This window comes from Aspergillus novofumigatus, assembly GCF_002847465.1.
Source record: "Aspergillus novofumigatus IBT 16806 chromosome Unknown P174scaffold_5, whole genome shotgun sequence".
Taxonomy (NCBI): domain Eukaryota; kingdom Fungi; phylum Ascomycota; class Eurotiomycetes; order Eurotiales; family Aspergillaceae; genus Aspergillus; species Aspergillus novofumigatus.
This window is the reverse complement of record NW_020194278.1, coordinates 125291-151599: the sequence shown is the minus strand read 5'-3', so window position 1 is coordinate 151599 and position 26309 is coordinate 125291. Positions and strand designations below refer to the sequence as shown.

The following is a 26309-nucleotide window of genomic DNA, read 5'->3' as shown; positions in this document are numbered from 1 at the left end:
CAGGTGCCTCCAGGTCAGAAGATGAACGACTGCTCATGTTGAGGTCTGGTCAGTAAACCCAAATTCAGAGGGGATTATTGCGTGCAAATGAATCGCCTTGAAGACAGGGTTTGAAGGACCGGACAGAGGGGAACATGACTTTATAACCATTTCCCCTTCTCCGATCGATCATTAACTTTGCGAGGTTTTCTCCAGAATAAACACAAGGAACAGGAAACGGCCTGGCCACATGAAGATCGGCTCACTCCAGGAATTCCCCAGAGAAATCTCTTGCTTTGGCCCAGTCGGGGGGAGGAAAATGTGGGGATCCCGCACAAACATGGTGCCATGGGTTAGACACGTAGGCTATAACTTCCTATTCGGGCTCATCGGAGACCACCGACAGTAAGCCCTATCCATAAAGGGGTATCAGAGCCTATACTTCATGCAAAAGCTTAGCAGACAGCTCCACCCATCCTTGCTTCAAGACATCTCGTGACTCGGAAATTTACTGACCCCACATCACTCGTTAGTAACTTGCGGGATTAGAGGCATGATGTGGTTTCCCGGGCCAACTTGGCATACCGGTTTACTGACGCGGTTCTTCCCGTCCCAATGATTCATGTATTATTTTCATCTTAGAGCCATCTAGAATCCGGGGAAGTTGACTCCCGCATAAAACGACTGGTAGCGAAACGCCTCTATTGAATGGAATGACTTGGGGCTCAGAAGTGGTAATAATCACGCTGGAATAATGTAAATTATACACATGTTCCTCACATTATACCTAGCCTGAGGATAGTGTGGTTCTATACGGATCCACTGAATACAACTATATTTATCCGAGGCATCATATTACATAGAAGAACAGACTCAGATAGCAGATAGAATTTCACCAGTCTCGTATCCCCATGCTCGCTCAAGATCTCTCAGTCTCCACAGGGCACCCCAGCCAGTGCTGGTTTCAATTTTCTTGAATAATCTGGCGACCTCGAGATGCTCACTTCGATGGCTCAAGAGCTTTCCCGCAATATAGAGTGGCTGAATCGCGTTGATGAGGTTGCCACTGTGAGGGTTCGTCAATGAGATCCCACAAACCCTCCGAGCATGCCAAACAGGGGAAGAGTGCGGGCTTGGAGAAACAAGCGGGGTGTTTGCCGGTTTCATCTGCAGCATCATGATGCAGGCCGTGTGATAGAGCTGGTTGCCTGAGATTGCCGCCCAGTGTGCAAAGAGGATCTCAGGGAATATCTGATCGCCGCCAGTAGTCGTGGTCCTGATCGGGAGCATGGCCGGACACCGGTGGTCGTTCCAGAATTGCAGTTCTTCCCAGAGCTGTCTCCATTGTTCGGAGAACGGCCTCGTGTCATTCTGATCCAGCTCGCCAAGTTCTAGGAACCGTGATCGCCGGCATGCCAGATTGCACGTCTTCGCGCAGAGATACACCGCCCAGTTCGCATGTCTGTCAGGATTCAAACAGCCGTCCTGGCAAAACAGATTCTTGATGATGATGTCTCGCTCTTCTTCGGAGTCAGCGGCCTGCGGAGGGACCCATTTGTGAAGTGGAAGGATAGTGCCTTCTGTTCCTTCTGAAATGATCGCTCCACACAGTTCCATTCGCGCATAGCACCAGAAGACCGCCTGAAGATGACCACCAGAGAACCCATTGACGTTATACGCGTCGAAGAGAGCCGCGCAGCCCTCGACATGCCGTCTCCAGTCTCTAGGGCTGACGGACATCAGCTCCAGACACCCCAGGATACAGACCGTTACGAGCACGTTAGGATCTTTTGCTTGCAGATACGGGCTCAGCAGCCGAATCGACTGTTGGTAGAGCTCCAGACTGTCATACGACTTGTCCAGGCAAGCCTTGCGTTCGGTTTGTCGGGCTGAAAACGCCAAGATGGCATAAAACAAAGCAGGGGAGCTCTGAGCGAGGACGGGGATATGCACACCGAAATGGCTTTGCTCATCAAACTTATCCAGATGAGGAGCGCACTCGATAATCCAGTTTTTCAGGTAGTGGATCAGTCTGACCTTCGGGATCGAGACCTGTGCGAAATCCAGACTGTTCCTCAACAGCCCCGACGCAGAGTCCTCGATCGGATCCAATGGTCTCGGTGATTGATGCCTCGTGGGAGCATGACTGGCCACTGCTGTGAACAGTACATCGCGCAATTCTTCCTGGAGCTGCAGGAATCGCGGGTTTGCTGCGTACTCATCTGAGCTGGAGATTGTCCCTGGCGAGAGCGTTGTTTCTTCCTCAAGATGCAAATTCGCTGTTTCTGCAGGCCTTGCACCTGCACCAACAAAGTTACTCATTCTTTCTTTTAGAAAGTAGCTGATGAATATCCATTCGTGCGTAGGTCAATATCTCTCTAGGCAGGTGACCGTGCACTACTTGCATAGGTCTGGCTTCATGTAAATTCCATTTCATAGCCGAGCTCCTTGCAACTCCTAGGCATGCGTTGTTTTTGTCTCTGAATTCTTTGATCAGAGATTGACTCAAAGTACCAATTTCCCCTTCTTCATGGGGAAGGGGAGAGGAATGTTGGGGAAAATTGAGATAGGCGGAGAATGAACATTTGTGGCGCTTGATTCCGTTTTGTGGCTAGTTCTGCTATATTTGGTATGGTACAAGCCACGACTGACTAATACGCGCTCTATTTCGAAGCACGATTTCCGTCTTCCCAATAAATCTCCGACTTTCTGACCCTGCCTGTAAGATTCGCAGCCTACCGCATAACCGAGGTTCTGTAACTCATGCATATGCATTCCTATTGGGTGTAATTTCCCATTGCTGAAGTTCCCCGGAATTGTTCTCGTATCACGGGCAGGTGCCTGCGCCACTCCTCAGCATGTGCCACAAAGAGGTCGACATCGATGTCGTCCAGATTGCTGACGGAATTTCCCTTATGAGCTCCTTGAATGGCTAATCAGACTCCCCACGTATTGGAGAGGATGGCCATGGCATGAGAATTGTCCAAGCACGGCGTCGATATCATCCTTAATGCTCCTGAACCAACGAGCCGAGATCGCCCTTGCCTTGCGTCAATATGTTCTCGCGGGCGTCCACCTGCCGCAGGTCAACCATGGCATTCTGATAGGCCCACGCGGTGATATTCATATTCCCATTCAGCATGTCCATCTTCCGAAGGAGCCGGGTTACCCCTTCGCGGGCTCGTGCGCGCTGTGGCCCTGGAAGTCCAGCAGCCTCGTTGATCCGATGAGGAAATGCGTCTTTGAGTAAGAAGGTATATTCCCTTGTTACAGCAGCCTGGAAATCTTCGACCGGGTGCAGTATCTCCGCCTTGAAATGCTGTTGCATGGGTGGTCTTTGTATGTGACTGAAGTATACTTTTAGCTATTTGATCTCGTTATACAATGCTCTGAAAATGTCTTCCAGAGGCAGAGCGGTTTCTGTAAGCGGTACTGTAGCATTATCGCTAAGGCTGGTGGCCTTGTACAGGTCACATCGCAGCCAGGGAAGCGATGATAAGGGTGTTGATCTGCTTAGGATGGCGTGGATCAATATCCATGCGGCTACATGACAGCAGAAACCCTTTTCAAACGTCTATGTAGTGATCAGAGTCGGTAAAGAAGTGGGCTCAGGCCTAGCATTTAAGTCAATAAGCCAACCATACTTTAGAAAGCCGGACTTTCCTTCACAAGCCGGGGACGCGCCCTACCTGAGACGCAAATCCCCGAACTTACTCGCTGCTAGAAGGGCCTGAACCGATAAAATTCCGTAACAACTGGATATAGCGCGTGACCAGCTAGCTGGACTGCGTCAACCCCTTGCATGAATGGCCAAGTGGCTGTCAGAACAAGTGTTTATTCGCGAGGGTGTGTCAGTCGTGTCAGTCAGAGGATGCCAGGTTATTCTAGGCCCTTTGGCCTTTTATGCTGTCGAATGAATTGGTCTCTAACTAAACAGAAATGACAGAATACGGGACTAGGTCTTTCTTTCAATCATGAGTGCTGTTAAAAGCACAATCTATTCCTCGTCGCGTGCGATCGGTCCAATCTTAAATATTCAGCAGTAGCAACCTGCCTGCGAGGACGATGGCAGAGAGATACCATTAAAACCAAAAAAGGTATGCTCACGGCATAATTCAATGTCAGTATGGATGTTGTCTATAGGCTGATATATCGCTGAACTCGACCTGAATCGCCGAGGGATGAGGGAAGAAGGCGTTGCCATATTCATGACGAGATGAAGAACCCTCATGCCACTAAATCGAGGCTCAGGATCCTAAATGGAACAGGATTTATATTTACCGACATGACGGCAGTCAACTATAGTAGGTGCCGCAAATTGAAAAGGATCCAGTCAATATCAAAGGGAATGCAGAACCTATTCTACTGGCAAGTCTAACTTCTCCAGTATTTTGCCCAATTACTCTTGCCCTTGACGATGTTGATGAACTCACGCGCAATGATGCGGTCGGTCTGCTCCGACGGATGAAGATCATCATACCACAGGTAACTGTCTCGAACTGCGTTAGACGCACAGGGGCTTCCACAGCGATAGACAGAGCTCGTGACGTTGTACGGCGCCGTGCCATTCAAATAGTGCGAGGGGTTTGCCCAAATGTCAGTCATCTGAGAATTGATCAGCCAAAGGTGCCACAGCCTAGAGGTACTGGCATATCGCATCTCACCAATGCATGCACATCATAGACAGCAAACTGGCTGTGTGGATATCGATCCGCGATGACAACATCATACGGTGTTTGATAGTCATACACAGCATTGACCATTGTCACATACTGGCGCATCTTCTCGCTGGAGCGAGTGATATTGGAATCATAAGCCGCTTTATCGGTCCAGTACTGCGCGTTCAACGAGCCACCGTTCTGCGGAAGAGCATACAATGGAGTCAAGTCTAGTGGCGCCATGTTCATAAGCACAAAGGCTCGCGCGCCTATCGCGTACAGCCGATCAAGCTGTGCATAGACACAGTCGGTCATATACGTCAGAGGCATTCCGGCTGGCTGTACTTCGGTGAGAAAGCCTCCGTAGCCGATGTCGTTGGTGCCGATCCAGACGGCGTAGACGGTTTCATCTGGCGGATTGGCCAGGGCGGGCTTTCCGGTTGTATTACTGACATAGTCATTATCCTCCAGAAAGGTATTGATTTGATTCTGCTTCACGCCGTTGCGGACAGTGTTTGCGACAACGGCATCGCAGACCGCACCTGACCAGGCGTAGTCGTATATGTTCGCGCCGGTGTATTGGCGTATATAACTGGGCCATACACGACCGCCGGTGCTTCTCTTCGTTGACTGTGGAGAGATCGTGAGCACCCCGATTCAATAAAATCTTTGGGGACTGTACCTCAGCTGCAACTGGCGGTTTGTATGATCGGACCCCGTTATCGGTATAGCTATCACCGAATACCACGAGGGAAGTGAACTTCTTTAGTAGTGCTCGAGAACGCTGCTGGAGTGGCGCGCTGACTGCCACACTGGGTGTCAGGGCGAACACAAGCAGGGTAAAAGCCAACTTCATCGTCGCTGCCTGTTGAGTTGATTTAGAACCAGAATCCAAAGCATTTCATGCAGACAGAATTGACCATATATAGGCCCGCATGTAGGATCGTCCAAGCCTGGTTGGAGGAATCTCAGTAGCCGCCTCAGTCACAGCCATACCGTAAACATCCAAGCATAAGGGGTCTATGGTTGGTGGAGTATTAACAAGTACATAATAGAAAGGCTATGCTGAACTTCACGTCCATATGGCTGTTTATCATGCTTTTAGCCAAGTAACCCCGTTGCGGGGTCATTCTGGAATTGGTGCATGTACCCCTCATTGTCAATCTAGCCCGGCGGCGGTGATCCTATAGTACTGGCTTTAGTTAAAAAGCGAAGAGGCACTAAGACCATCCAGAGTAACCGCCAGGATGGCTTGGGGTATGCCGATACCATCAGTATGCGCAGAGGGCTGGACAAGATCCCACAAAGCTAGGATTACATTGGCCTGTGGTGGGGTAGTCCAGTTGTCTTCGGCGTCAATTCAGCCGAACGAGCTTGTCGGGACTATTCTTGTTGAAACTTTCAGCCCCTCTATCCGTCGGTTGGAATGCTTCTAGAAACGATGGATGTTCGCGGAAGCTATGTCGGTGCATCTTTCATGGTAGAGGGCTATGGCAGCATGCGATACAATTGAGCTCGTGTAATAACTAGCGTAAATTTCTTCTCTGACCTGTGGTGCGTATATTCGGAGAGCGGCAGCGTACTCGATCAGACAGCTCGCCAGTCAAGGCTGCTCATAAGCACTCTACTGACCATTAGATATTGCTAACATGTCACTAGATAAACTTGAGCTGCAAAGAGTACGAAGTCTCGCTGCCATCCACCGCAGGCTGAAAACGTTGATCGGAAACCGCATTGGGTTACCCGGGCGTGAGCGCCTGAGTCTATTAAAGTCATATCATCGACATAGACCCGAATTCTGGCGAAGACTGATGTAGGCCAGTTCCCCACGCGAACTTCCGCCTCTAATGTAGTTTCTCGTGCAACACAATCGACGCTGTCACGGGTAGGACCCCAGATCGAGTAACGATGCGGTCCGCGCGCTCGCTTTGTGTCCCCGAGATGTATGGTGAGCTGCAGGGAATTAACGACGGATGCACCACTTCCTTCTCAAGAAGAACATTCATAAAGCTCCCGTACACGCCGTCGTTCTGGTAAAGAATATCTGGGCGTTCCTGAGCTGCCTCGGCGATGTCGCACCGGCTGGACAGAACCTTGCAAGCGAGCGTAAAGGCACTTCTGGCAAAGTAGCGCCCTGACTCTGCGATACTCCGTGTCTGGAACGGAAAGCCTTCCATCAGGGCTTCTCGTACTGACCGTGAAATCTTCTCAAAATTGCTGTCTTGGTAGCCGCCACCAATATCTAGGGGGTTCATGACATATCCCACGCTTTTGCCCAGCTCAAATACCATGTGGGCATGTTGAATGGCATTCGCATATGCCGACGCGTTCGAAGCCCCTGTACGTTTGCTCTACATCAATACTACGAAGTGAGGAAGTGTCACTGAAAGAACTTACCAACATGAAAGCTCACCTCGCACACTTCCGAGCCCAGTTCTCGCGCAGGTTGCAACATAACGAATGAACGCTCAACGGGAGCGCCGAATTTCTCGCCCAGCTTGATGAGAGCATCGTTATCACAGGCATAGATCCGTAGCATAAGCCGTGCAGTGGGAAGAAATGTTTGAATGGTCTCCAGTCCGTCCAGATTATCAAAGGTAGTCAGAGTAACTCCCGCCCTGGCAGCAAATAGGAGCGAGGAGGCCGACTTGCACGGGTTGGCGAATATGATGCGTGATGGATCGACTCCGAGGTCGAGGACGACCCGCAGTCAAAACCAGTGCCGAGTTCAGCGAGCAGTCGGAGCAGCGTAGGGTCCGGGTTGCATTTCACCGCTGGGGCACCAATCGTCAGTTTGGGTCTAGTACCACAACTCGTAATGGATCCGATGCTTGACGTACCATACATACTATAGAACGGATGAACATTCGGTAAATCCGATTACCAGCGGCGGTGTTGACATATGGCCTGCCCTAGATCTGCGACAAAGAAGGGTACGTCTGTGACGCCGAATTCGTAATTGCCCATACTCGATAGAAGAGTGTGGATGGTCAGATCAATCAGACCATCAACTGGGTCCGTCATTCTTTCTTTATGCCAATCTGAAGGAGAACAGTGAATAGACGCGGCAGACATTGTGTTTGAATTGTCATTGCCACGTCGACCTGAGCGCCGCTGTGACGTCGTACATTTGGGAACACAACTGAGCGATCAGCATCATCGACACAGGCTGATCTTATGCAGGTCAATTGGAAACGGGTCCTCGACGCTCTGATTTGTTCGTACCTTCCGGGGGCAGACAGTCACTGTCACATGTCAATGGTGAAGTCACATTCCGCAGGGATCAATCTGGCATTTGGAATGGACAGTCGCGTAGAATGCACGCGGAAAGAGACAAAACATCATTATAGACAAGTAAATCACTAATATTATATGGGATTCGACAGGTACATACAAGAACTATCTTTGGGATCATATACGCAGTCTAAGTTTCATGTCTGTACTGGAAGTGGCTATGCGGATCTCGTACGACCCAGTAGCATAAAACCCTTACAGTATTTTGATGATCTATTGAGTGCTCTATGAGTCCTTCATTGAACCTTAAGGTTTGAACAGCTTGATAATGATAAGATAGAAAGAAGAAGTTGCCTAAGGGTCTGCATCTTGGTCCTTGTATTAGACTGGTAGAGTTGTAGACCTATTACCCAACTTAATCCGCAAATCCATATCTAACCATATCTAGGGCTAGACAGCATAGCATCTATTTCCCTATATTAGATAGAGAATGATTATATCTATCTATATATAAAATAAAATATTAGATCATCTAAGAAAAACTAGAGTTATGGTTGACTTTGGATTTTAGATAAGGGTAATTAAGATGGTGTTAAAAGACGTACATAGCCCTGCACTTCTTTCATCCTAACCTTAGGATGTACCCCTACCACTGTGGATAAAGGCTATTTTAGCTCATATAATAGGTGATATATAATATTTATATAATTAGTTACCATATTATCACATAAAGTATATAGTATCCTAGGAGTGTGGTTAGAATTCTAGAGAAATAGTTAGTAATCTAAATACTAGAGGTCAACTAACCTGGTTACTAGGTAGTATGGATATGTTTTTTATCCGCAATCCAACCTGCGTGAATGTAAGGGTGGGTCAGATAGCTAGAGGATCAGCCCATAATCTGCATGGGTTGGATCGAACATCATACAGATCAATCCATATCCAATCCCCAACCAGTCTACCTTGCATGAACAGTCCCATAGGCTGATTGGTCGGCCGAAAAAGCAATTTAAGAGGGGTGAGGACAAGATACTGAGAATTCTTTCCACCCGGGTTTCGGGCGCTCGACTTGGGTAATGCTTATTCCCACCAAGCATGCTCATCTCCATGATTCCAAGAATCGGAGCTTGATTTGCAGACATCCTGAACAAAATTCGTAAGCGCTAGAAGGCCTTGACTAGATCAGAAGACACCAACAAGGCGGTGCATCAAACATACCTCGCCGTCATACCCTGCTATCGAATCAATCAATATTCGGTACAACTCGGCGTGATGACAAGGATAACCTTAGGTAATTACCACCCTTCAGTAGGGCGACGCATAAGGTCCAAAGTCAATTCGAACTCAGAAGGCGCCACTTTTGGGCTAGATAACCAACATGATCCAGAGATAAAACTAGACAATGTAGCCATCCCGAAACCTTCTACTACCCCGTGAGGCCGCCATTGGATAATGGTTTCATATTCTTCCCAGCGGTTGGAGAACAGCTATCGGGTCAATGACGGACAACGGGACAAGTCAGCATGGAGAGACGCGAGTTAGTTAACTAGTGCTGCGGCTGTTAGCCATACCTCACAAAGTACAGTTTAGCTGAACATTGCTAACGGGAAAGATCCCCGACGCTAAGGCTTGCATAGTTATGTAGCATCCAGTGACGGCAGCCCCGACAGGGGGCTGACGGATAATTTTTAAAAAGAAACATTCATGGGGACGGGTTTTCACTGGTTGTATTCACAGTTTTCAACCTAGAAAGTCATCACTGATCTGCAATCCCCCTTCGCCATGCTAATCACTAGTAATACCACCCTTGACATCTCCGAGTTCAGCCTGGAGAACATGGCGGAACCAGCACAGAAAGCCTCAGCTCTGCTGGGAAAATATCACTGCCAAGTGGCCCTGATAGGGAAGGTAGGCACCGAAAAATACCGTGAGATGCGGGAGCTTGGTAAGACGCCACTGCCCAAGCCTATCTATCCCCCAGAAACCCTTGATGGCACTGTTCATTCGTCTGATACTGGCCGTGAGATCAAAAGATCCCCACCCACAAGCCTGATAATGGCCAGCTTAGCAAAGGCATCTTCCTGCACTCCCATAGGGTGTGTATATTAGCAACGCGTAGACAGTGAGATTCTTTCCACCACTAGTTCCTGCATGTCAGCTCGTCTAGATATTAATGTCTTACGAGAACTCTGATAGCACCCCCGGGAATACATGGTGGCCACGCGGTGGACGTGTATGGCACCCCCGTTTGCTTTCTCGGCAGAGAACCAGCAGGGGCCTGTCTCGCTACTATCCTCAGCGCTGGAGCTTATACAGTCATGGCCATATTACAAACTGTCGGGTCTCGTTCCTCCTTATGGCCTACTTGATGTTGCCCTCGGGCTTCCCACGGTGGGCGGGTTGGCCCTGGGACGAGTCGGTCTCTTACATCTTGCAGACTCAACCCAGGGCATGTCTAGTATAGAGCTAGCGCCTTGGCTTCGCAAGCAAGATGTAACCTAGACATAATTAAGCGTTGGAGTTGTTGATGACGATGCGGGGTCGTAACACGAAGTTTCGTGGAAAACTCAGCAATATCAGTGATATCGCTTAGAGCTTTCATTTAATGGCGTCATTTGCCTACGTTGAATGGCCAGATCCCTGTATGTTACGTAGTTGATGCGCTTGTGTGGATGTCAATCAGCCTAAGGGCATTGGGGCCCCCAAAGCGAAACGGGGCTTGGCTGACCAATGCCTTTACATTGTGGAAAGAGATTGCATGGGTGTCCTTATGTGTCTAGGATTACACGAGTTGAGTGAATTGCACCTCCCACTGACCCTATAAGATCTGAGTTTCCAACTGACGGCTGGCAGGCTACTGGTAGGGTCGTATCTAACAGGATCACCCCCCTCGCTGATGCCTAAATGTTGTCAGATTTTAGTGTCTCATCCGCCTGTTGAATTAATTAAATCAATTGGATTATACTCTAGCTAAATCTGATTGATTTCACCTTTAGTCAGAGAGTTAAGGACCCAAGGTTTAGATGTGTTCTATCTGGTTACTTCATATCTTAGTTTTGGTAGCTATTACTCCGTGGTTGGACACCTAAGCAACTAACTGGATGATTGTTAGCGCCGTAACTCTAACATTTAAGGCCCTACGGGGAAATCCGTATCGGTCCCACCAACAGCCGTCGAGCTCTGGGACAGGCCTATCCTCTCGCCTGCAGACTCTGCAGTGGTGTCAAAAGGTCAATGCGTATCAGATTGCGGGCCCGTCGATCCCTTAAGCCGATTGGACAGAACATTAATACAGAGGATACTAAATACGCCACTATTTTATAGTGGCCAATCAGCCTAGTGGATTAGCTGACCTGCAATCTGATACGAGGTGAGGGGATACGCCCTGAGACATGCTGCTTCAAAATGGGCAAATTTTAATGACATGAATGGTTTGTTTCTCTTGGCTCCGTTATGAATACGGGAAATGAATGATTCCTTCATTCTGTATCCTGACGTACTTTGATAGTAATATATTTATCGCCCCCTAGGTGGCTGACATCCATGCCTGGGTCCCGGAAGGGCGCTTCAGAAGGGCTATTCTCTTACCCACCTTTCCCACAATCGACCTGGGGGATCCGGCCCCGGCGCTCACCCCAGGTATTTGTTACACCTCTGGCTGACTAGATAAGATGTTGTTGAAAAGTTCGTACGGATATCGGCTCCGAAATCGCCAGTATTTCGCACACAAATGATAAACCAACGAAGATTTGATCCTTTCTAATCAGTATCTGATGGACGTATATATATACTACCGGAATCGCATCCCAGGGGTTAGATTAGGGGTATCAAACGCAATCCTCCGGATATCGCGGTAGTAAGAGAAGATATCAGCTAATAGGCAGGAAAAGTAAATTCCGAATAAGGTTGGTAAGCAGTAAAGTATATCAACAAAACTCAAAAAAGGTCTGATTCTTCTAACGAGTGCCTATTTAGGCGGTCTATATACCCTAGGCTGTGGCGTGTATGATGTTTTTCACCCCTTGGTATTCGTGATCTGAAACGTCATATAGTAGATCAGCAAGCCTGTTGATAGCAGAGAGAGTAGATCACTGGTTGATCATTTTGCCATATAGGGAAGATATAACGAGGAGGAGGGCCATGCTGAATCTTCCTAAATGGGTAAGCCGTAATAACTAATACGAGGCAGAGTTATAGTTCTTAATAATGTCTGGACTTTCAACCTTGGATAAATAGAGAGGGGAAGGCTGGGCCGCCCCCACTGTGGTTGTCCTCTTCTTATGTGCATCAATTCTCGCTGATTGGCATGTCTCCGTTGCCATAGTCCTCACAACAAGAACGCCCAGACATCAGCCCGCCACGGTCAGAATCTTGTCCGAGACAAGATTTCGATCATTTCAACTTCACATAGCGAGTCCCGAGACTGGAGATGCTCTATGCGCACTCCTGTTCGCCACGCCCATCCATTAGTAACGACTTAGGATTATGCGGGACTACTGAATGAGCAAATCACAAGACCTGCATTTTGACAACATCGACGCGCCGAGATATGAGTTCTTCAACATCGAAAATTCGTGGCAGCTGCCAAGCTTGCGCCTTGGCAAAAGTCCGATGTCCCAAGGAGAAACCAACCTGCTCCCGGTGCGAGAAACGGGGAATTACCTGCGAGTATTTTATTATGAAGCGTCCTGGACGCAAGAGAGAGAAAGACAACGGCCACGAGGGCAGGAGCAGCAGCAGCGGACTATCCAGTTCCCGCAATTTCGAAAGTACAGCTCTTCCCGGCGATGTACAACATGCAGATCTATCGTTGGTCCCTCCGGATCCGACACCGTCCCCCAGACTATCGGAACCTGCCGAGTCTTTCCATATGGATATGTTTGCGGGCCCTCTAACTCCCCTTGACTCATTTCTATCTCCTGGTTTATCCGGGATGAGGGACTGTCTCACAGAGCTTCTCGCAACGCCCATCAACTTCTCAGAACTAGGGTTAATAGACCCCATCTTATCAAATTTCGCTCAGGAGCAACATGAAATTGCGTGCCTCTTTGGGTCCGATGGCGCCAGTACCGATCCGGACTTGCTGTCAGGGCAGTCGCAGCTCGAATTCAATCTCTCACCTAGACCCTCATCGTCGGGGGATCAGTCTCTCGCGGAGGGCGGGCCGAAATGCAGCGACAAATCAAAGTGCCATGCTATCTGCGGCTGCATGATGCGAGCACTAAACCTCATTAACACACTCTTTTCCTCGCGAGCATCCTCATCCACGTCTTCCTCCTCATCAGGCTTTCCACGCGACAGCGCTTCAGGCTCCACACCCACCCGCCCCGATTCCTTGCTAGAAGCACTGTTGGCAGAGAATAGAGAGTCCATGGAGATAGTCCACACCATCCTGAAATGCGAATGTGGTGAGATGACCTATCTAATACCCATGTTGTCGATCGCCGTGGTGAAGGTCCTCGAGCGATACGCCCTGACCGCGCGCGAGCTCGCCGGAGACCTAGGGTTGGACGGCAAATACAAAGACCCCGATCGACCATTCAACAGCTCGGTCGATGACGACCACAGCTCGGGCCGGACGACCGCGCAGCTGATCCTCAACGAGCTGCATCGTGTGCAGGGGGCGGTGAACCTGGTTGAGCGCCTACTCAAGGAGGACTCGCTGGAAGATTGTGTCAGGCGCGGCCAACAGTGCCCAGTTTCATCATCGCCTGTCGCTTTCTCGCCCACCACCGTCCACCAGATGAATACGGATTTGCGCAGGCGCTTGACTACCCTGTCTTCAGAGATTATTAATATCCTGCGGCAGAGTTAAGGGTGGGGTGTATAGACCCCGTGGTAACGAATTACATGACTAGATGAAGAGATGATGCGAAGTTAGATGTTGAAGAAGACTTGGTGTCAATGGATAGAGCAGTGCTCTCTTGTCGCTATACACTCATCGATCTGAGTGATGCGAACCCGATGGTGTCGAAGTCACAGAACTTTTTCATGCCAAGTTGGGAAAGTCCCGATATTCAAACCCGATAGGATGGACTTGGCTCAAACCCTTTGTGACTCAGACATTTCCCTATCAAAGGCATATGTTTCTGTTATGCATATATATATCTGGATGATTTGGTACTCCTATATTTCAATGGACCCTCATGTCTCAGCCACGCCGCGCTTCTTTTTATCTCCTTCATAGTGCTCATAGAACCATCAAGTGCCTTCTCCCATGTTTAGACCATTCTCGTCGTTCGGGATTGATCCTCCTGCCGGTTTACTCTTCCTGGATGAAAGCTTGACGCCTCTCATTTCTGACAAAGCACATACTCGTGATTCATGCGGAGCAAGTTGATTACAAATATCACGCAAATAACATAATCTATCATGGTGCTACTCAATCTAGCTATAGTACTCATCCAACCACACACGCAAGTCTCGAACAGTCGGGTACTCCAAAAATAGACTCCCACTCACGGTAATCCCCAACTGCTGACGCAGCTTCTCTGCAATAACCAAACTCATCAGACTATCAACCCCGAGACTCGCAAAGCTGACATCATCCTGCAAGTCAGAAAGCTCAATGGCTGCCTCGGCTGCCACAAGGTCCAATGCCTTTGCTGCAGTGCTGTCTGAGGCGGCGACGGGGGGTGCAGCCGTGTCTTGCTTATTTCTCTGCACAGGGACTGGCTCCGGAGCTGGTACTGGTGCTGGTGCTGGTGTCGGCACCGACTCTGCCACATTCGCTGGCTTTGGAAGCGGTGCCGGGCAGACACCGACTTTGTACTCTGGGCGCTGCTCCTGGCACCCTTTGCACAAGACATGGATCCAGATGCAGGGTTCTTGATATCTGCCGGTGTGAAAAACCGGTTGAGCAATACTCGGGGATAGCGGCGGAACTTCATCCCTTGCATGACCCCGATGATCTCGTCGCCCTCCAGCACATAGACATCCCCAAGATAAACCGTCGGATCCTCGGCAGTAGGGATCATCTTTACATAGGAGCGGTACCTCCCACCGGCGACCAGCGGACGCGCCATGCGCAGCGATCCCCATCCAGGAGTGACACAGAAATTGTTCTTGGTGTCGATGGCGTCTGACACGTTCATGACGAAGCCAGCGAGATGGCAGACGGAATCGATGAAGAATGGTGGCACTGTCCAGACGCCGCCTTCATCGTCTGGCTTGGTCTTGACGTCGGCGAAGGCCTCCAGCCCGTGCAGAACCACCGACTGCATGCCACGATACCGGTCAGCGTAGTCAACCAACCGGTCAGCAAAGAGCAGGTAAGCCATGCTGTTTGATAGACGGTTGGCAATGCCATCGTCCGCCAATTGGGAAAGCGCCTCGATGCGGCCTTGGACGAGGTGGAGGGCTGGCACCCAAGAAGAAAGATAGTCGCCCGCCGTGCCGTACCGTATCTGGGCCGTCACAATAGGCTCCTGATCGGCGAGTGAGACGCCGTCATTGGTGACATTATGCCACTCCAGATAGGCCACGCCCGAGTCGACGTCGGCCGTCGAGATGGAGACCTGGATGAGCTGAGGAACGCTGCGGTTCTTTTGTGCCACCAGGCCTTCGCGCACAACCAGGTTGGAGATTTCCATGTCAACAACACTCTTCCTGCTATTGGGCTTCAGGGAATCCAAAAGGTACTTTCCCAGGGTCCATGCGATGTCGGCGTGGATGGACTAAAAACCACATCAATACCTGTTGCCTTGCTTTCCTGGGAGGCTGTTCTACTCACCGAAGTCACCACACCAGCTCCATTCATCTGATGGCCCCATGCAGCGGCCAGGAAATCCGCCTGCATCATATCCGACTGCACAATGACCTTTCCAGCTGTGCCGGAGAATGACTCTTCAATAACCCGATGAACCAATGAGGTCCGTAAGCTGGAAACAGGCGCCGCAGCCAAAGGGCTCCCAGCCGCAGCCGACTTTTTCTTGGAGTCATAGAAATTATTACCTTTCGTGAGCGCCCAGTCACCATTATACTGATGCCAGTATGTTTTGTTGTTCCATGCATAAGTGGGTATGTCCAACAGGCGCAGACCATGCTCGAAGGGACGGTGGAATTCGTTCCAGTCCACTTCTACACCTGCAGCGTGCACCGCAGCCAGGCTCTGGGACAGTGTCTGCCAGTTATTCTCTCCGCGGCGGAATGACGGTACTGTCATATTGACAGTGGACATGATTGACCGTACAAACCCTACGCATACTGGGTGCGGGCCGATCTCAATCCAGACCATAGTCTCATCCACCGTTGACATAGCAAGTGCTTTCTCCACAGCAGCCACAAAATTGACCGTCTCCCGTGTTGCGCGGCAAATATACTTGGCGTTCACTGTCTTCTCGTCGAATATAACCTTAGCAAGTAGGGGCGAAATGATTGGTAGTCTCGGAGGTTGGAACAAGACTCCGGTTTGTGCGGTTTCTTCCAACTCCTGCAGAATTGGGTCTGTCTGCGCAGAATGGAACGCAAATGCCACATCTAAATGGTAGCACTTGAGACCCGACTGCTCTAGCTCCTCAGCCAAAGCTTCCATTTCACTCACCGTCCCACTCAGTACGGTGTCCTTCGGTCCATTCAGGCAGGCAACCTCAAATGGCTTTCCATTCGCTTTTGATTGCACCTCGTCGAGTGCGGCACGGACTGCCAACATTTTGTGGCTCCCGATCTGGCATTTCCTCTCCAGCATCCGGGCCCGCTGGCCGACGAGGTAAATCGTGTCCGCTGCAGACAGCACTCCTGCAACATGCAGGGCCGCATACTCGCCCAAGCTATGTCCGACAACGACCTCAGGTCGCACCCCAAGAGACTCCCAGTATGCTACCAGCGCCAGCTCAATACAAACAAGTGCCAGTTGAGTGACAGTAGGCGGGTGAGTGTGATCCTGCGGATAGCTCCCATCAACCGCAGGGATGATAGAAGGAAACCCCTGAGACTGGCAGAGCGAGTCGAGATACAACATTTGTGATCGAAAACAAGGCGAATCACGGAAGAGTTCCAGGTTCATAGACCGATGGGCCGCCCCTTGGCCAGTGAAAACAAAAACAACAGGCGGGGCTCCAGTTGAGGGAATAGGTTTGTGAGTGTCGGCTGACTGGAGATGCGAGTTCAACTGGCGCACCAAGTGAGGAACAGCCGACGTGGACACTGCTATTCTGTGGTTGTGGTGATGGCGCCGTGCGGTCGTTGTGTATCCCAGATGGGTAAGTGAGACATCTGGGTTCGCCTCGAGGTAATGTATCAGACGCTGCAGATTGCCCTTCAATGAAACCTTGCTCTTGGCTGACACGGCAACAACATGCATTGGACGAGTGTCTTTGTCGCTATCCTGAATCGACCGCACTGGTCCTTCTTCAAGAACAATACTTGTGTTGCCCCGGCTGCACTGAAGTTATTCACAACAGCCACGTATTTTTTGTCGCTCGAGCTTCGAACCCAAGGGGTCGACTGGTAAGCGATATGAAGGTTTCTTTTATCAAGGTCCTTGGGAAAACCCGGGTTGATGGCGTTCTTGATGCCCACGTGCGGCGGGATGGTCTTTTTTTGCAACATCAGCAGCACCTTGAGTAATGCTGTTGAGCCAGCCACGGCCTCACCGTGACCAACATTGGCCTTGACAGCCCCGATGTATAGTGGCTGCTTTGTAGCTCGACGTTTTGTGCTTGATAAAGGAGCAAATACGTCGACGACTGACTGGATCTCCTGTGCATCACCTGCCTGCGTACCTGTCCCATGCATCTCTACATAGGAAACATCAAGCGGATCGATAGCGGCTTTGGATAGAATCTCTCTGGTCAAGTCTGCCTGGTGCCCAGCGTGGGGGTGGGTAATAGAAACAGCGTTGGCGGAGTGGTTCGTTCCAGCAGCGAGGATGACACCCAGGATATTATCATTATCGGCCTCGGCGTCTTCCAGGCGTTTCATAATAACAGTGGCAACACCATCTGCTCGACAGTACCCATCGGCTTCGCAGTCCCATGTCTTGCATGCGTTTGGCGTTTTTGAGAGAAAGTGGCCTTTGCTTAACCCAGCAAATGCATCCGAATTGGTGAGCACGTTCATTCCACCTGCCACTGCCATATCGGTATCACCATTCCAGAGAGAATTACACGCAACCTATATAATGCACCATTAGTGTCCGTTTCCCTGCGCAATCTTTGGGCATGTGGGGATCACTTACATGAATGGTGGCCAAGCCAGAAGAACAAGCCGTATCAATACTGTAGCTTGGTCCGGAAAACTTGAAGAAGTAGTTGATTCGACCAGGGCCAAACGCCCGGCAGCCCCCGGTAATGAAATAAGTCCCGATTTCCTGAGCAGTATTGACTTCGCGGTAGTCATCACTAGCCTGTCCGTAGAAGGTCCCGATTCGATGCAACTTAGTGGACGCCGTCCGGTTAGCCACATAACCAGCACGCTCCAGGGCTTCGTATGCAGTGACAATTGCCAGTCTCTGCATGGGGTCGGTTTGCACTGCCTCCCTCGGAGACATGTTAAAGAATGGTGCATCGAATAGTCCTGGTTCATCGATGAAGCAGCCATATGGGGTCAGACTTGTATTCAGGCGTTCTCCAGAAGGATCACAGTGAGTCTCGACATCGAACCGGTCAGCGGGGACTTTTTTATGCACATCAAGGCCTTGGTTTAGAATTTCCCAAAACTTCCCAGTATCATCGGCCCCTCCAGGTAACCGACAAGACATTCCTACAATGGCGATCTTTGCCTGCTGGGCACCCCTCGGCCCTCGCGGCTCTGCCTGAGGCTTGGTGACCCATGGCACGAGATCCTGCGTCCGTCCTTTGAAGGGAAGAGACTCCGAGTTCAGGGCTTCCACCAAGTCGCGGGCCGGCAGGGATGTTCGAAACGTCAACACCAACGCCTCAGAAACTGCCGTGCATTTAGCATGTTGGATGACCCCTTCGATGACATTGTCCCACTCGATGCGCTGAGTGAGCAGCTCTTCGACGATATTGCGGAATAGGCCGCTCACGGTTTTCGCGGAATAGGGCTTTCCATTGCTGGTGGCGAATATGGGCACACGCGGTGCAAGCCGGGAATCTAGTGAGACAAGACTGCTGGATTCGGTATTTACGATGCTGTCAACATGCTCCTTGGTGTATACATGGCTGGCATGGCATAGCCCCCCGTAGACCGGTAGAGGCACGAATCGGCGGTCGCGGAAGTAATCCGAAACGAGGAAGAGATCTTTGAGCCGAGTTGGTGGGCCGCTGATAGTTACGGAGGTTCGGCTCAGGGCACTGATGAACACCTTGCTTGATTCAGGAGTTTTCTGGGGTTATAAAGTCATTCATCTGGCAACGCTGAGTGGTCCGCGAAAGAGGCTCGAATTTTTACGCACCTTGGCATCGTGGAAGGCGTCAAGCTCGGACTGAACGTCGTCCGCAACAGCATCCGGGACAACATAGGCCCAGCTATCCCCAGGGCCGCCGTCAGAGGTCGGAGCTTGCAGGATTCGCGAAACCTCATGGACCAAGATGCCTAGTCTGAAGGCCATCCGGACAACCTCCGCTCCAGTGACTGGCATGTCAGCCAATGTGGGGGAGACAGACACGGCAACGGTGGACAGGAGACCAGTGCCCAAGCCGGCGAGGCAGGCATCGGCATTGTGCCAGTGGAACGTGTCTTCGGTGCTATCTTCATAGTATCTAAATGAGCTGTTAGTTTGAACGAAATACCCTTTGAAGACATGGCATCCAGTCCACTCACCCAATGAATGTGGCCAGTTGAACTGCACATAGTAGCATGCCATCGATACATCCACCCAGAGGACCATGACGGAGATCCGCATGACTGACGAGACTGAAGATGGTCTCGAAAGGTGGGATGAGAGTCCTCAATGTAGCAGGCAATAAGCGGACTTCCTGCCGCACGGCTGCGGTGGCTTCATTGATGAATGTCGCCAACAAGGTATGTTGTCTGTCCTTGCTCCAATTGTACAGCCGACGAGACAGATCGTGCAGATCATCGTGGGGGAATTCGTTGCCAAAATATCCTACCTTCATCTTGGCAGGATCCACCAACGACTCGGTGGTCGATGGCGTTGCAGTGACCAACGACGGTTCTGTGTTGGGGGTTTCCGTCGTCCAATCCATATCGATAGTCATGGGTTGCTGTTGTCTTAAGTCGGGGAATGGGGAGGGTCGACGAAGGATGTATAAATTGACGGTGGCAAGTGAACCAGATCCATCAGCATTTGTATACACTTCAGCATCGGATCGATGCAAGCAAGCCAGCAGGCTTACCCGATGCGCTAGGCCCCAACCTTTACCCCGATGCCGGATCGGGGCGAGAGCAGGATTTCATAATTAGCCCGCTATCTCTCGGTTTATATCTCCTCGCCGGTGGTTTAGATGCGCTGGACACGCCCTTTATCGCATGTCGAACGAGATTCCCTTGATCCAAGCAGTGACTGTCGACCGTTACACTAGTGTCAATTCAACATGGCCCCCGGTGTAGGAGGCTACCGTCAAATCAACAAAGCCTTGAATATTTGTGCCTTCGAGGAGTATCTCGAAAGCCAGCAGACGCATTTGAGCAGTCTTCCAAACGTGGAGCAGATCAGCCCGCGTGTAATTCGAGTGCTAGGACAGAATCCAGGAAAGGTTATTCTATTCTATGTATTCAAGATCTCTGCCATATGCTAACCAGCCCCTGCGTTGCTCAGTTTACCCTCCAAGGGACGAATACGTATATTGTCGGCACAGGCACGAAGCGCCTGATCATCGACACAGGCCAGGGAATTCCCGAATGGGCGGACCTGATCAGGGAGACTCTGTCCGGCGGTGACTTCTTGTTGTCTGACGTGCTCCTCACCCACTGGCACGGTGACCACACCGGTGGAGTTCCCGATCTCCTTCGCATGTACCCCGATCTTACGCCACGCATTTTTAAGAACACGCCAGACAGGACTCAGCAACCTATCGTCGATGGCCAGATCTTCAAGGTAGAAGGCGCCACTGTGCGAGCAGTCCACTCCCCGGGCCACTCGCATGACCACATGTGCTTTGTTTTGGAAGAAGAGCAGGCGATGTTTACGGGTGACAATGTGCTGGGCTCGGGAACCGCAGCTATTGAGCATCTCAGCACGTGGATGGTGACGCTGAAGCAAATGCAGAGCCATGGCTGCAAACTGGGCTACCCAGCCCACGGAGCGGTAATCACCGACCTGCAGTCCAAAATTGGCAGTGAACTGGCCGGCAAGCTACGCCGGGAGCGCCAGGCGCTGCAGGCACTCAGACAAGCAAGTAGGAATGGAAGCGGTGGGCCCGGTAAAGGCAGGCTTACAGTCAAAGAGCTTGTGGCGGCCGTGCATGGGGACCGAATCGATGACGGTATCAGGGTGCTGGCTTTGGAGCCATTCATGGATGAGGTGCTCCGCAAGCTGGCCGAGGATGGTGCGGTGGGATTCGATATGAGGGGGGTGTTAAAAAATGGTTTGCTGTGTGATACATGCTGTCTGATTAGATCTTTCTATTACACACAGTATTCTATGCCATTTCTTGTCCCGTAATGACCATTTGATACTGTATCACACAGCCATACCTGACATTAAGGCTCGCAAGCGGTTCAGGTGACCTTACTATTCTTACAAAAGTACGTAGTTTTAGGGTACGTCAATTCATACAAAGTGCACAATAAATTCATCGGTCCCATAGGACATGGTTGTTCCACACGTTTTGCCTTCCTCACGAGGCTTGAGTAAGCATCTGACATGGTTACGTTCCAAGGCTTAGCCAACGTCGGTACAATTCTCGCTTTCTACCGTCCAGCCTTTATGCCGAGTGCAATAAAGGACTGCGCCTAAATTGCGTTGATATTGCGCCATCAAGTCCGGAGCTCGCGAATCAAAGCCCTGAATCCCAGAAATGCCCCGAACAGCGGATACAGCGACCGCACAACGTGCAACCAGGCCCATTTCACCACGAGAACCTGGACCACACCTAATTCTGTGCTTTCCGCCGACCTATGCAATCCGAACAAGGTATTGTTCGTCGGCACCATGACCCACCAGGTAAAAGGTACCATCGCTAAGGTCGACACAGCCGCCAGTACATATGGGGACCATAGAGGAGAAATTGCGGCCCTCTTGCTCAACGCCACATACCCGTAGATGCCGCAGGTGGCGACACACAGTGCGGGCATATAGATGCTCCCGTAGTGGTAGAGTCGCGCCCACTGCCGTAGCAGTTGAGGTCCATCGTCGATCGTGTCGAGGAACAAGGGGATCACCAAGGCTGAGAGACTCATCATCGACCCTGCACCAATGTTTAGCATTAGCCCGAACCGATTCGGCTTGAGGGCCTGTCCGCTGCACTGACCTGACAGGAACGATCCAGAGACCACGGCCGTGGCTGAGACGTACGTTTCTTTCGTCATGGCGGTCGGTGTGTGCAGCAGGATTCCGCCGGATTGAGTTATTCGATGAGGTATATAGTATAGATCCCCTCGGCATAATTCTCCTTGCAGTCTAGATAAAAGTCCTCACCCCATTCTTGCAGTCGGGTGAAAGGAAAATGCCTCATTTTCCCTTGCCTCATATCCAATCCCCCTGCGCAAGCGAACTTCGACTTTGAGTAATCGTCTACCCCAACATGGCTTCTTCCACGCACCCGGAAATGCCCGAGCTCTCTGGTTCTTACGAGAACAAGTACCTATGCCTCACTATCTGTGGCTACCGCAAAGCAGGCATGACCGAGGAAGACTACCACAACCATATGGTCCACATCTCTGCGCCGATGACAAAGCATCTCATGGTCAAGTATGGCATCAGGCGATGGACACAGGTCAGCCTTTCCTTCTCGACATGAACATGTGCCCATATCCGAATCATGCACTCTTCGGGCTGACCCAGACTTGGACGTAGATCCACAACCAAGCCGCTACGCGCGCATTGATGGCAGAGCTTTTCGACCCGCAGATGGCAAATGTCGCCGACTTCGACTGCTTCAGTCAGGTGGTCTTTCAGAATGTGGAGGATTATAAACGGATGAAACAGGATCCCTGGTATCAGGAGCATCTGGTTGGCGACCATGAGAACTTCGCGGATACGAAGCGGACGCTGTGAGTCTGAGCATCTCGGGAGGGGGTGACATTGTTACTGATCGCGATAGGGTGACTATCGGGTGGATTGAGGAGTTTGTGCGAGATGGGGAAGCTGTTGATGGATTCAAGTCGTAGATATCTAGTTTTGGATGCAAGTGTTGTGTTTATCGGGACTGCAGACTAAATGTATGCGAATAAGGAGTAGTAGGGTTACTCTTCACTATATCAGCTTAGGCTTAGAGTGTCAACTGAAGTAACCTTTGAATCCACAAAAAAATGTTCTCATCGGCTCATATCAATCAAAGGAATTTAGTACTGTCCAACATATCTACGAAGATGTCACAAAGTCGGGAACCAAGTCCCACATGGGAGCGAACCCAACGCCCCAAACCCACTTCTTCTGAGCCTCGGTATGCGAAGCGGTGGAATCATAACAGATCTGGGCAATTCGGAACCAGGCATCTCCCTTGACAGGCAAGATGTCGGCGTGCTCCTGCTCGAATGGTAAGGCGACCTCTTCGGCATTCTTGAGGGCGCGCACAAACTTGGCAACATGTCCGTCGTCGTGGTATCGGTTCAAGGCGTGATACAGTTGCCGCCAATCCATTCCTCGGCTGAGCGTCGGTTCGTAGTTGAGGAAGTTCTCATCACGCAGCTCCGGCGCTGCACACGCGGCGTACCACACCAGGTCGAGCCGGGCCTTCCATTCCACCAGGCGTGCCTTGTCCGCGATTGAGATCCAAGTTGCGCGGCCGAGCACCGTGAAGAAAATGGAGCTGGTCACGCAGTGCATCAAGAAGAAGTCGATCTTGCGCTCCTTACCCGGCCTATGCGGCCCACCACACGCCCAGGCCGCGCAGCTCATCATCTCCACCGTTGCACGCTGCACATCGTGTTCGTTGGAACTCACTTGGAACTGGGCAGCCACGTTCACGATCTCGTCAAAGGCCCGGCCGAGAACGCCGTCACGAACCTTCCAGGGGCCGTCGGACAGTCGTGCTGCGGTGCGGAGGGTGTCACTGGCACGCACCTGGCGATAGAGCTCGACCAGAGGCTTGGAGGCCAGCGACCCGGTCCCAGCCAGGGCCTCTGCTGCCTGGAAAAAGACGTCGATCTTCATGGGATCGTGGCTCGCAGCCTGGGCGAGACCCTCGGCCACGAGTCCAGGCAGATGGAACTCAATCCCGAAGCCAAGATGGATGATCGGGTGGTACAGGCCCTCGAACAGTTGAGCCAGCATGAAGTCGGCGAGGGGCGTGCGACTAAAGCAGTATCTGCTTACAACGGCCTCCTTCGAGCTCCCCGGCTGCTCCAGTTCCTGCTCGAAGAACGCCAGGAAATTCGAGTACTGATCCAGCCGCTGCATGTGTTGTCGGAACACGGCTGGGTCGCGCATCTTTCCGACGGTTGGGGCCTCCATAGGAGGTAGGGCCGCTGAATGGGTTCCCCATCTTCATACGCCCTCTGTAAGTCGGCTGGGGTCCCGCCCATTGCCAGAGTACTCAGAATGGCGTGCGGGATGTGGTTGTGACCAGCAACATCACGAAAGTACATGTGCCACTTCTCGTGGTTCTGTTGCAGCAGAGTGCTTGCCGCATCGGTCGCGCCTGGGGAGTAGGGTTCGACCTGCCCGAGGACTTTCTCGGGGGAGAGATGGAAGCCTGCTATGGCAGGGGCTTCAATTGTTGTAGTAGTCATTGTTGACGGTTAATCCATATAGTACTGTGGGAAACAAATGTGGTGAATATTAACTGCGTCCACCATGATATTTAGAATGGCATACTACCGGTTAACTTCCATCCCTTACGCGCGCGATTGGCCTTGACAAATACCCCGACATGACAAGGGCCGAAGTCAGGCCATGCGTGAACTGTCCGAAGAGTAAATGCCGTCGGGCTTTCTTTACCGCGCAGTTATTACGCCGGCCTGACAGTTTCTCATACATACATACATAGGTAGTCAGGGCGTTGGCCGAACCGTACTCAAAAAGATGTAGCGAATACCGCTGTGTGTGCAGACTGGCAAGATTGGCTCTCTTACCTGACACCACAAAGACACCACAAGATGGAAGTCAATGACAAGTTCTTTGCGCAGGACGATATCTTCTGGGAAAACTACCTGAAGGGCCGACCACGAGTACCTGACTCCTTTTTCGACCGCATTTTCGACTACCACAAGGCCAAGGGCGGACATTTTGGGACTGTCCACGATGTTGGCGCCGGCAACGGTCCCTATGCCCTGCGACTGCGCTCCCGTTTCGACCATGTTATCGTATCCGATATCGTGGCGAACAATATTGAATTAGCCCGCCGTCGCCTACAAGGGGAGGAGGGCTTCAGCTTCCGCACGTCCCGGCTGCAAGACGCCGACGATATCGCGGCCGGCAGCGTCGATATGGTCTTCGCTACCAACGTGATGCATTTCGCAGACCCCCAAGACATCGCCATGGCCGCTATCGCGCATCAATTGCGACCGGGGGCACTTTTGTGACGGCCGGCTTTGGTCCTGCGCGGTTTCACGATGTCCGGCTGCAGGGCCTGTGGGATCGCATTAGCCGTCAGGGTGGACGGCAGCTCCTTAACAAAGCCAATGACCCTACTGAGACTGCGCGGGTTATGCTACGAACGCAGGGAACGTATAACGTTGCCCGCTGCCCCGAGGGACTTTCGCCCCGGGCGCGCTGCGAGTTCACCTCAACATGACAGACGGGGCATTCAGAGCATGCTGCCTCTAGACGATGTCCATCAAACCACACCTGAACCGAATTACACGGGACCGGATGATGCAGAGATCTACGAGGACGACGAGGGGTGGAGCTTTGAGACGGACCTGGCGGGGGTGAAGGAGCATTTTGAGTCTTTCCCGTTCGTGTCGCAGTTTCCCGGTGCCTTCACGGAAATGTACCGAGAATTAGACGATCTTCTCGCGGATGGGAAACCTGTACAGGGCTATTTCCCGGTCAAAGTCATCTTAGCGACGCGCTCTTAGCTGGGCTGCGGGGAGGTTATATATACATATATATATATATAGATATATGTATATAGAGTATGGCATCCGCCTGGACCCTTCAAGCCCACGTCTCTAAACCAAAGAGCATCATTGGAATCCACCCTGAATCGTATCATTATAGGGTACATATATTAGGCGAAGCGAGCGCTGAGTTATAATACCGAATACGATATATCTTATACAGAGTTACACACGACTAGGCCAACATTGATTGCATGAGCATTAATATAAACCGGTCGCCCAAGGTCCAGGAAAATATCACATGCTATACTTGAACAGTAGTAGGCCTCAGAACTGCCCCATCCATGAAGTAACAACTTCGGCCAGCTCGGTGCCTGTCCGCTGCAAGGATTCTGCAGAAGAACACGT

The 26309-nt window shown here is 51.2% G+C and overlaps 11 protein-coding genes across 11 annotated transcripts; 4 read left to right on the top strand and 7 right to left on the bottom strand.

Annotated features, from left to right (window-relative positions):
- Nucleotides 1-721: 721 nt before the first annotated feature.
- On the bottom strand, nucleotides 722-2518 carry P174DRAFT_442182 (putative C6 transcription factor). The gene has a single exon (XM_024827517.1). The coding sequence runs from the start codon at nucleotides 2299-2301 to the stop codon at nucleotides 853-855; it is 1449 nt and encodes a 482-aa protein (XP_024680908.1). The 5' UTR covers nucleotides 2302-2518; the 3' UTR covers nucleotides 722-852.
- Nucleotides 2519-2701: 183 nt separating this feature from the next.
- On the bottom strand, nucleotides 2702-3371 carry P174DRAFT_442181 (uncharacterized protein). The gene has a single exon (XM_024827516.1). The coding sequence runs from the start codon at nucleotides 3305-3307 to the stop codon at nucleotides 2987-2989; it is 321 nt and encodes a 106-aa protein (XP_024680907.1). The 5' UTR covers nucleotides 3308-3371; the 3' UTR covers nucleotides 2702-2986.
- Nucleotides 3372-4353: 982 nt separating this feature from the next.
- P174DRAFT_371415 (SGNH/GDSL hydrolase family protein) lies at nucleotides 4354-5493 on the bottom strand (the record flags this gene model as incomplete). Its single annotated transcript, XM_024822376.1, has 3 exons — nucleotides 4354-4584; nucleotides 4644-5267; nucleotides 5320-5493. 3 exons carry the CDS (start codon nucleotides 5491-5493, stop codon nucleotides 4354-4356), a joined length of 1029 nt encoding a protein of 342 aa, XP_024680906.1.
- A 45-nt stretch (nucleotides 5494-5538) lies between these two features.
- Nucleotides 5539-7712, bottom strand: P174DRAFT_512937 (ornithine decarboxylase; the record flags this gene model as incomplete). Its single annotated transcript, XM_024831927.1, has 6 exons — nucleotides 5539-5616; nucleotides 6468-6590; nucleotides 6617-6975; nucleotides 7035-7322; nucleotides 7355-7449; nucleotides 7522-7712. The coding sequence occupies 6 exons, from the start codon at nucleotides 7710-7712 to the stop codon at nucleotides 5539-5541; spliced, it is 1134 nt and encodes a 377-aa protein (XP_024680905.1).
- Nucleotides 7713-12549: 4837 nt separating this feature from the next.
- Nucleotides 12550-13686, top strand: tpcE (Zn(II)2Cys6 domain-containing transcription factor tpcE; the record flags this gene model as incomplete). Its single annotated transcript, XM_024822410.1, has 1 exon — nucleotides 12550-13686. The coding sequence occupies one exon, from the start codon at nucleotides 12550-12552 to the stop codon at nucleotides 13684-13686; it is 1137 nt and encodes a 378-aa protein (XP_024680904.1).
- A 286-nt stretch (nucleotides 13687-13972) lies between these two features.
- P174DRAFT_487776 (type I polyketide synthase) lies at nucleotides 13973-19981 on the bottom strand (the record flags this gene model as incomplete). Its single annotated transcript, XM_024830789.1, has 7 exons — nucleotides 13973-14606; nucleotides 14633-15547; nucleotides 15604-17248; nucleotides 17317-17984; nucleotides 18049-19158; nucleotides 19228-19534; nucleotides 19596-19981. The coding sequence occupies 7 exons, from the start codon at nucleotides 19979-19981 to the stop codon at nucleotides 14259-14261; spliced, it is 5379 nt and encodes a 1792-aa protein (XP_024680903.1). The 3' UTR covers nucleotides 13973-14258.
- Nucleotides 19982-20329: 348 nt separating this feature from the next.
- P174DRAFT_460891 (metallo-beta-lactamase superfamily protein) lies at nucleotides 20330-21463 on the top strand (the record flags this gene model as incomplete). Its single annotated transcript, XM_024829939.1, has 3 exons — nucleotides 20330-20491; nucleotides 20554-21322; nucleotides 21426-21463. 3 exons carry the CDS (start codon nucleotides 20330-20332, stop codon nucleotides 21461-21463), a joined length of 969 nt encoding a protein of 322 aa, XP_024680902.1.
- A 250-nt stretch (nucleotides 21464-21713) lies between these two features.
- tpcL (anthrone oxygenase tpcL) lies at nucleotides 21714-22265 on the bottom strand (the record flags this gene model as incomplete). The annotated part of the gene is made up of 2 exons (XM_024822472.1): nucleotides 21714-22144; nucleotides 22208-22265. 2 exons carry the CDS (start codon nucleotides 22263-22265, stop codon nucleotides 21714-21716), a joined length of 489 nt encoding a protein of 162 aa, XP_024680901.1.
- A 215-nt stretch (nucleotides 22266-22480) lies between these two features.
- tpcK (decarboxylase tpcK) lies at nucleotides 22481-23066 on the top strand (the record flags this gene model as incomplete). Its single annotated transcript, XM_024822428.1, has 3 exons — nucleotides 22481-22672; nucleotides 22753-22949; nucleotides 23000-23066. 3 exons carry the CDS (start codon nucleotides 22481-22483, stop codon nucleotides 23064-23066), a joined length of 456 nt encoding a protein of 151 aa, XP_024680900.1.
- A 149-nt stretch (nucleotides 23067-23215) lies between these two features.
- On the bottom strand, nucleotides 23216-24648 carry tpcI (questin oxygenase tpcI). Its single transcript, XM_024831926.1, has 2 exons — nucleotides 24434-24648; nucleotides 23216-24365 (listed from the first exon to the last, which is right to left on the bottom strand). Exons 1-2 carry the CDS (start codon nucleotides 24627-24629, stop codon nucleotides 23260-23262), a joined length of 1302 nt encoding a protein of 433 aa, XP_024680899.1. The 5' UTR covers nucleotides 24630-24648; the 3' UTR covers nucleotides 23216-23259.
- Nucleotides 24649-24959: 311 nt separating this feature from the next.
- Nucleotides 24960-25919, top strand: tpcM (methyltransferase tpcM; the record flags this gene model as incomplete). Its single annotated transcript, XM_024831925.1, has 3 exons — nucleotides 24960-25417; nucleotides 25486-25566; nucleotides 25637-25919. The coding sequence occupies exons 1-3, from the start codon at nucleotides 24996-24998 to the stop codon at nucleotides 25917-25919; spliced, it is 786 nt and encodes a 261-aa protein (XP_024680898.1). The 5' UTR covers nucleotides 24960-24995.
- Between the last annotated feature and the right edge of the window lie 390 nt (nucleotides 25920-26309).